Genomic DNA, 9958 nt, shown 5'->3' on the forward strand with positions numbered 1-9958 from the left:
ATTCGTATCCAGGGTATTGTCGGCGAGGACGGAGATATCGGGGAAACTGGAGTACCGGGGCAAACGGTAATAAATACAGACACGGATAGTGTTGTTTGTTTGTTATAGCCGTTACTGCAGTTAATATTTTCTTTGTAAAGAATGCATGCGGACAAGGCGACAGGGTCCACACGTCGGTCAACGCAATGCAGAATGACCCTTCTGCCTCGTTTGTATGCCAAACCGCTGAGAACTGCAATAACAGCTATTATTGTTAGCCTCGACCAAGTCGAATTTCACGCGTGTAAACTCTTGATTTCATTTGTAGGTCCATAGAAGGAAGCATGGGAATTGGTGACATAAAAAGTCGAATTACCACGGAGTCGATTGCTTTTACAGTGTAGAGCCTAGTAAAAATTATTTAAACGACTGGTTTATATTCGAGTCATATTCACTTTTTTGAGACTAAAGATTGACTTTTAAGGAAGTAACAACAATCCATTGCCGTTTGGACTGTTTGTAATTATTTACTTAAACGATACATTTGCAGGAGATGGCGGTTACCGGAAAGCCAGGAAAGATAAGAAATTCTGGAATAGAGAGTGAATATAAACTTTCTCCTTACAGGATCCAGTATATTGTCAAGCACAAGGTATTGAGAATAAAGACAATAGTCAACTAAAGGAAATTATCTTGATGTAATACCAAATTCTCAGAAGGGACGTTAGAGAAATGACTGACTATTTCTTTTGATCTCGAGATTCTGAGAGTTAAAGGGACTGTGTCACCGATTTTAGCTAATTTAGGCATGGGAAATGACCATCAAACTCGGTGAAATATAAAAAATGACACTCATAAAACAGTGAAGGAACATTTCAATAACACGGCAAATACAAAAGAAGGTGCTAATGGCAAGAAGCTTGACGAAGATTGAAACGGATTGCAATCCCTTTTCTAAACTTTCCACTTTAGTAACCACCTAAAACACTGAGATGAATCAGTCGTAAGGTGCATCTGTTCGGAGTCCTTGAAAGGCTCTTTTTGATACCTAAAGGATACTTTCCTATACTTCAACTCGTGAAATCCCTGCCCTTTAATATACCTCCAGGCTTGTTTTGGGCGCAGCCTCCCCGTATAGGCAGTACTATAGTTCCTTTACCTACGTCCCCGGGAGAAGATGTCATCGAGTCGAAGACTTTTGCTACTCGGGAAGAAAGGTGACCTTCTTTCCCGAGTAGCATGATGAATTATCAGCCATAACCTTCTTTTGTTCAAAACACAAGTAATTGTTTTACTCAATTTGCATTTGGCAGATTCCTTGGATTTGTAACGATCCAGTTTATTTAGTAGCCTGCAGAAGATGTAAGAAAAAAAGTTGCATATCTGCAATTCGAGTATTAAATTAACTGTCATTGAATTTGATTACGTTTTGACAGGGCTAGGATGGTGACTCTGGAAATAACGGTACTACAGGTCCCCCTGGCCCGCCGGTAAGTGAATCATCTTGTCTGTAACTACAATTACTGCTTATACTGTAAAAAACTGCAAATAAGAACCTGCATTTTCCAAGTTAGCCTAAAAAAGGGTTCTTATATAAATGATGTTTACTTGGAAATTGAGGCTATTTAAGATATGAAATCGGATATTAGTTTCTTAGTTCAAAGCAGGTACTTGTTTCTGGAAGAATATTGATTTTGATCTACTGTTTATAAAGAGGTGTCGAATCTGGCGCAATATAAGTTGTTCTTTTCAGTTCTTTTTCGTGTCGAGGAAGCTGAACACGCAGGGAATCATGTCTCGCGTCTTGCAATATTCGCATAAGAGTCGACTAGGGACAAATCAGGTGTTGAATGGTAAATGCGAGACTTTGCGAGATTGGCAAGACTGATAACTTTTCTGCGAGCCCGCGACCTTTTTAGCTTACCGCGAAAAAAATCGAGATTCCTGGAAGGCGTCACAAAAAAAAATTCGAGACAAACGAAAGATAAGTTGCCAATTTGGCTAAAATTTTGCGAGACAAGCATTTTTTGAAGGACAATTCCTTTACCAACTTTTATATAAAATATGCCTGTAATAATTTTCTAAATGACTGAAATCTGAACAATTATAAACCCCATTCTAAACTAATTTATTATTTTTTTCTTTTATAACCTTTACGCCAACATCAAAAAAGAAACTAAATTCTTTAACTGAATGTTATAAAATAAGAACCTGTTATGTAAAGAGGTCTATCTGGAAAATCCTAGCCTGACAGGTGCGTAGTGGTTTGAAGCAGGGTGTGATGTAGTCTACAAAAGCAGATTCGTAGGACAAACACCTTTTAAAAGAGCGCAGACTTGGCCTTAGTGCAGACTTGATCTTTGGACGATGGCTTACAATTTCATACACCAGTTATGACTTTTGGAGAACACTGTTATCGCTAGCCATGCTAGATTCCATTTATGTGGGATCATTTTGCTAATGAACTCAACGTTCAACCAAATTCACAAGAACTGACTTGACTAACTGTTTTATTTCTTGTTGTATTCGTACAGGGCTCTCAAGGAGCGCAAGGTTCACCTGGTCCACAGGGAAATCCCGGAGATGAGGTAGTTTATTTTATCCCCACTTCATATTCCCTTACTGGAGAACTAAGCGCCATTTTTGACAGGAATAATGTTTGTTAACTAATTGACTGAGCCTGCAGTTTTCCAAAACCCTGCACTGAGAGGTTGCTAGGCAACATGACGTGTATTGCTTACGACAAGCTCACGTGGTGCAATTTGAGGTCTCCTAAAGTACTTGTGCGCGTTTGAGAAAGGTCTAGAATTTAACAAAAATTCACCGAATCTTCTGGACATTTTTTCACGTAAGCGGTTTCCCTTAATTTAGTTGTTGTGTCCCAGTGGAACACTTTTCCAACCGATTTCGATTGGAAGCTGCTGATAAGTGTGAAGCCGTGTTGGATTGGGATTGACCTAAGTACTACTGAAGCAGGATGATGTATCAGTCGCCCATCGGTCAGATCGTTAATGGTAAAGGTCAGTAGGAGCTACTAGTTAAATCATTCTGACCGCTGTCATGGTAGCTCACATTGAAGGTGTTAATCAAATTTTTTAATAACAGACTTGCTATCAAAACCAGTAAAAACCAGTTCAGACCGGATAAATGGTGAGCAGTGAGCATTCTAAGGGACAATGTTTTGATGTAGATGTACCACTTTATTCTCAGAACTAACGTTGAAGAAAATATGTGACAGTCAGAGAGGAGAATTACCGATAAACTTGTAATAATTTTCTTTTTTTTTTCAGGGACCAACAGGACCAGCAGGTAATCCTGGTACACCGGTAAGTCAATTTGTTTCCTGTATTGTATTCTTACTTTTCCCTTTGACCACCAGTTTTTCCTTAAAATATATGTTAATTTTTGTTTCATCTTCTAGCAGCAATAATTATAATCTAACTTTTCTTTTAGTGCTCAAACTAAGTGGAAAATTAGTGGAATAATAAATCCCTTATTCGATAGTTTAACATACAATACGAGCGGACATTTTGCTCATTGCTCGGGGCTCGGAAAAATATTATGCAACTCGCAAAATATCCGCTAGTATTATATGTTATTTCTAAAATATTTCTAACGATTTAGGAAGTTCGTAAAATCTAAAAGAAAGGAAAGTTAATAATATGTATTTTCTTTTTTCGTTTGTAGGGTGAGCGTGGACCAACGGTAAGAAGACGGCTTGATAAAATGTTTATGTTTGGTTTCTTGTTTTTAAACGTAACTTTAGGAAGTAAATTTTTCCAAAGGTCCTTTGGATTCAACGCAAATACACTACTTACATTCGGGTGTAGTCAGCAGAAGAACTATATCGTTTGTTAAGCCCGTATACGAACCATTGACAAAATAGGTCTTTTGTAAAAAGATTTCTTTCCTGACTTTAGTTATTCAGGTTATTGCTTTTCTGATCCGTGAAATTTTGTTGTATTTAGAACTAACTAATCAAAAAAGCAAAGTAAGATAAAGGACTAGTTACTTCGTTTCAAACCACAGCAATGAACATATCAAATTACTTTGAAAAACAAAAAAAATCCAGTCTTATCCCCCTAAATTGACTCTCAGATATACGTGTATAAGGTTTAAAAAGTGGAAATAATTATGATAACGCACCGACATCACAAACTAAAGAAGGGATATTTTAAACTAACTACCGTCTTCTTGTTTTCATTTTCAGGGTGGCGAGGGAATGGCGGTAAGTTTTGTTGCTGGGATTCTTTGCAATGGCGCGCCGCGGGAAACCTTTGCTTGTCAATAAACTTTTTGATTTTTGTTGTGAGCTTTGTGTTGGTTTCCTTTCTTGACCAATCAAAGAACAGGTTAGTATGGATAGCAGAAAAGTGACCACGTGCTGGCAAATTGCGCTTGTACTAGTTGCAGGCTTTTTGATTGGCTGGAAAGCTTGGAAACCAACAGAAAGATGGCAAAAAATTGCGAAATTTCGAAAAAAAAAAAAATTCAACAAGTGGCAAATTTTAGAATAATTGGCTCTCACCGCTATCATTCAAACCCGTTTCACTGGGGGTGGGAGCAATTGCAAAACTTGCTGCTGTAGTGAGTGTGTTCATTGATTTTGACGCGAGCTTTAACAAACCATACTTAAGCTTCTAATCATTTTGTTTATTATTATTTTTAGGGAGACCCAGGACCTGCCGGCCCACCAGGACCGCAGGTTCGAGACTTCTTACGTAATAGAGGGGATTTTAGAACTGGGACGTAACCTACAACGAAAGCCGCGGTGTCTTGATGAAAAGTATCTTGGACTTATGAGTCAGAGCTCGAAACTCAAGTCTAGCGTTGATTCATTATAAACAGAAGGCTATTTTGTAATTGTGCAACAACTTAAGTAGTTAAAATTCAGGCTTCAATGGAAGTAGAAAGCCAGACTGGTGCAAAAGCCTGGTTTTCACTAGCGACCCAACCACAAGCGCAAGCACAGACGCAAGCATAACAGCTCTTATTTCACCGTGAGAACAGCCTTGACGCAAGCCTAAGCACAAGCGTAAGTGCAACCACAAGGATCAAAATGTCTCCTTTTCTTGTGCTTGCGTTCGTGTTATGAAGTGTGAAAGCGAAACACCGTGACCGTGTCTGCCCAATTAAAGCACTCGTTCCAGATATGCCCGCCTGAGCATTTGAGTTTTGTTACTAGTAAACATCGAGTTCCTATGCTTGCGTTTATGCTTATGTCTTTCTGTGCAGGGGAGGGGGGGGGGGGGGGGGGGTACCATTATCGGTAGTAGATGTAAGGTTATACTCTTCTTGTTTAATTAACACTTCTGATTTTCTTTTTTATTTAGGGTCCTCCTGGCAACTACCTTGTTAGTTCACTTGTAAGTGTCCTAGTTACTTCATCTTATACAGTCTGTACAATCGTTGTCCATTTAACTAACCGTTGCACTTTACTCTTGTTCTATAGATCACAGGAACAGGTGATAAAGGACCTCCGCCTAATTATCGACTGTACTCCAGCACAAAGGTAAGAAAGTATTAAATATAGACCACTGTTGAGTTGTTCTTTGTGAAATTTTGATCAGGGGTGCACCACTAAGAAATGGCGTAACTGTCTTTTTTTGAAGAATGCCAGTGGTATTAGAGAGCTGCAGTTCATCTCTGGGGTGGGGGGATGCGCACCCCCTACACCCTCCCCCAAGATCCACCCCTAACCCTCGCCTGAGCATCACGACTACACAAAATTTCGAATTCTCTTAAAGTTGCCATTTTCTATTTTATAAGTGACTTCCTGTAGCTAAAGCAGCTGTACCATGTCTCTTCTTCTTTGTGTGGTTGAGAAGATGATGATTGTATGGCGAGCCATTTTGTGACAGTTTCAAATGAGAGTACATACATTATAGCATCTACTATAAATTGATGTTTTTTTTTTGCAGAGGACTTCCTCTAAGAGCAATGAAGAATCTCCTGTTTTAGAGGTAACTCACTGATCAAATCTAAATTTCTCTTTATAGTAATTATACATTTGTCAAACAGAAAAGTGATAAGAATTAAGAGAAGCGTTATTGTATTCATGTACTACCAATCTTTTAGGACTAACCTTAAAAGAGGTGTACTTCAATCAGAAAAGAGAATAAAAAAATAATAACTCGGATAACAGCCCCCAACCTCGTAATCAGGATCTCTCTTCCCGCCCCCCACTTCTCTCGCTCTGGGTGACGGAGAGAGAGAGACACTGGGAACGAGGTTGAACAGCCCCATTTCCCCTAGGGGAATAACCACCCTACCTCAATCTTAGACGCAAACATCCCTACCACAATAACCCTCATCCCCGCCCCTTAACACAAGGCTTATAGTTATATTTAGCTCGTAAAAAGAATTTTGATTTCTTTCGATTATAAGCATCATGTTGTGTAGGTTGTGTTGGTTTTTATGTCGTTACAGTGTGCTTAGAGGTTAGTATTGCTCGTGTAACTTAGAACTGTACAAGTTCGTGCGCGTTACATCGTTATGTTTTTTGAGCATATAAACACCTAAAACTGCTCGTACGCCACATCCCCTGCAAATATAAACCTAAAGAAATTTAAACTTCATTCGACAGTATTAGACATTATCAAGTTTTGATGTTAATGAATTGTATTCAGTTTTCGATGCGCCTGTCCTTTGTCATCAAGTTAAGATTCTTTCTAAATCTGCTTTCAGAGTCCCATAGTGAAAAAGATCTTGGACGGTTATACAAATCAGAGAGGCAACTACAAACGGCAGAAAGGCAGTAAATATCACCCCGCCCGCTCATGCAGAGATCTGCAGCTAGACAGTACCGTCACTGTGGAAAGCGGTGAGTCAGTTAATGATTCCCGACACTTCGTTGAACTTGGTAACAGTTCGTGCGATTTGCGGTGCCTTGCAACAAAGAAACAAATTACATGAAAAACGGCTTCATGACACATACCACAGAGTGAACTTGTATGCAACTTTTTTGCTACCGAAATGGCCCCGAGAAGTGGAGCTTTCTTCTGCGTTTTTCAACGCTTGTGGCGACGATTCAACAATTTTTAGAGCGTTTTTCCAGTGTAATAACACCCCTCGTGGAGCGCTGGCTTCTGCATTTTGCAACGCTTTGCAACAAATTTTAGAGCGTTTCCAGTGTACACCCCTCGCAATATTCCATGTAACTTGTTTCGCAACGGCGATACGAAATTGTGAGGCAAATTTCACAAAACGCTGCCTAGTTTGTTGCCTCCCAAGTTGCACAAAAAATGCCTTGTTTAACTTCATCTGCAAACAACAAATCATGTAACTATTCTGATGTTATTTTCTTTATAAAAGAGGCCATGTGTTTTTTGTGTTTGGCACATTCAGGTTATTACTGGATCGACCCCAATGAAGGTTGCATCAATGATGCTGAGTACATTTTCTGTGACTTTGAGAATAAAAGGGCTTGCGTTGATCCAAAGAAAGAAAATGTAAGTTTGCCTAATGCTAATCATATTTGCGCACTTGTATTTCACATGAGGGAGGCGCGCCTAATGGTTACAATACTTTATTTTATTATTTTATTACAATACAATACTTTATTTAAAGTGGGAAACATGCTTAGCTTAGAATAGCTAGTTTACAGATGTTCCACTAAAATAACAGATAAAAGAAAACTAAAAAAGAATTTATAAGAATGTAAAAATATATAATCTAAAATCTAAAATGTTTAAAAGCACTACCTAAAAATATTATTAGTGGTTAGTGCGCTGGACTCCGGATCGAGCGGTCAGGATTCGAGCCCTGGCCGGGGTCACTGTGTTGTGTTCTTGGACAAGAAACTTTACACTCATAGTGCCTCTCTTCACCCAGGTTTATAAATGGGTACCAGCGAATTTAATGCTGGGGGGAACCCGGCGATGCACTAGCATCCCATTCTGGGGGAGTAGAAATACTCCCTAGTCGCTTGATTCTTCGGAAATCAGGATAAGCTCCGGCCTGATGGGCCACTAGGCTCGTATGCAGACTTTTCTTTTTTTTACCTTCACATCAACTCGAAAATAAGCACTTTTAGAGCGAGCTAAACTTCTTATTTCATGACAGATCACCATCGATGACCCACAATCTCAACAATGGATCAGTGAAGTTCACCCAGATGTACAGCTAGTGAGTAACATAATTTTTGTATTAAAATTGCGAAATCAAAACTGCTTAATACAATTACAGTCGATTTTTCCCTAAACGGATACATACATACATACATACATACATACATACATACATACATACATACATACATACATACATACATACATACATACATACATACATACATACATACATACATACATACATACATACATACATACATACATACATACATACATACATACATACATACATACATACATACATACATACATACATACATACATACATACATACATACATACATACATACATACATACATACTTTAGCTTAATTTAGTCACTATTATTTTTCTTATTACCATTTTGAAAATTATTTAATTAATAAATATATATTATTTATTTATTCTTCTTCATTTTCTTCTTTACCTCCCGCCTCGTATAGCTACGCTCATTGCGGGGGGTGAGAGGCGTTGTATATGATATGATTGCGTCAGAATTGCGTGAAATAAAGCTTGTTGTTCCTGTCACAATGCAGTGAGAGCCAATCCCAGTCTCCTTTTATATCGGAACGTCTTGTTTGAGGTGTATGTCACGTGTCATGTGAAAGTATTATTTTGCTCTCTCTTACTCAGTCCACGAAGTTCCTCACTGAGTCTCTTTGTTTTCATTGTAGATTGAATACAAAATGGATCCCATTCAGATGAAGTTCTTGAGGCTACTGAGCATGCGTATCACTCGGACTATAGCTTATCACTGCTACAACTCACGCGCATGGGAAGAAGAAGGAGACCGCACTATTAAACTTCAAGGAGAAAATGAAATGGAACTAACATCGTCAGAGAAGACAAAACCTAAAGTCCTTACCAACAATTGTGATGTGAGTAGTTGGTGCCTTGTTTGAAATACCAATTGATTACACTGTTTCCGTGAAGTCGTAGAGATTAAAATCGTTGAGTTTTACGGGCCGCCATCTCGGTTCCTCCCTGCCCACGGGCTTTTTGCACTCTCCCCAGTTTTCGCTCGCGTTTAGGAACGCGACGATCGATCTCTACGACTTCACGGAAAAATAGGGGACTGTGAACAGTCTATCAATTGAAAGTCCCTTTCCAAAACCTTGTCACGTGACTTTGTAAATCATATTGGAACGTTTTGGCACAAATTGGATGCTAGATATGAAAAGAGTATGACCATTTCTGTCTAAACGTTAATTTTTGGGTATTTAAAAAATATCTTGATTATCATTAAAAGGAACATTACTAAGCTTTTCAAGGCTATCTACCCAGAATACCAATGGCTCATATCGTTCATGGTTTATGCTTTTCACAGGGTCAACGTTTATTCAGTTAGGTAAAGACTCGCTCTGAGGTCAAGAAACTTATATCTGTTAAACGTTTATCCGTGATTTAGCTTATGTTGTTTCTTGTAGAGCAAAGATGACTCCTGGCATCGAACGGTCCTTGAGATCAACACTAAACAAAAGAACGCCTTACCTGTGATGGACGTGGCGGCTTATGATGTGGGGGGTAAGCTGCTTAGACAGAAATTCACCATTCAGTTAGGGCCTGTGTGCTTTGTGCACTAGCCAAGAGAAATGTCAAGCAAAATTGGGAAGTCATTGTAAATTTCACGTGTTAGAACATTTCTCCAGAATGTACTTAGTATTTAGTTGAAAATATACGACCCTGAGGTCTTACTGTAGTTTTACTGCACGAGTTTGGCGTACGCGATGTGTCGCGTTATAAAAGCTGGTTGCTCAATGTGGTAAACTCCCTCAATGTTTGTAACGACCACGAAAAGTAGCCATTCAAGATTGACATTGCCAGAATACTTCGCGCATTTCTCTGTTGCCCTGTGCTCTTCTAACTGT

At 38.9% G+C, this 9958-nt stretch overlaps 1 protein-coding gene across 1 annotated transcript; it reads left to right on the forward strand.

Annotated features, from left to right (window-relative positions):
• The first annotated feature begins 532 nt into the window (after positions 1 to 532).
• LOC144640917 (collagen alpha chain-like) lies at positions 533 to 9688 on the forward strand. The gene is made up of 15 exons (XM_078499975.1): positions 533 to 631; positions 1422 to 1469; positions 2514 to 2567; positions 3270 to 3305; positions 3667 to 3684; positions 4190 to 4207; positions 4649 to 4684; positions 5313 to 5345; positions 5432 to 5491; positions 5901 to 5942; positions 6667 to 6802; positions 7327 to 7430; positions 8044 to 8106; positions 8765 to 8968; positions 9518 to 9688. The coding sequence occupies exons 1-15, from the start codon at positions 533 to 535 to the stop codon at positions 9671 to 9673; spliced, it is 1107 nt and encodes a 368-aa protein (XP_078356101.1). The 3' UTR covers positions 9674 to 9688.
• Positions 9689 to 9958: the final 270 nt, after the last annotated feature.

Source organism: Oculina patagonica, unplaced genomic scaffold, assembly GCF_052425735.1.
Source record: "Oculina patagonica isolate OP01 unplaced genomic scaffold, crgOcupat unplaced559, whole genome shotgun sequence".
NCBI lineage: Eukaryota > Metazoa > Cnidaria > Anthozoa > Scleractinia > Oculinidae > Oculina > Oculina patagonica.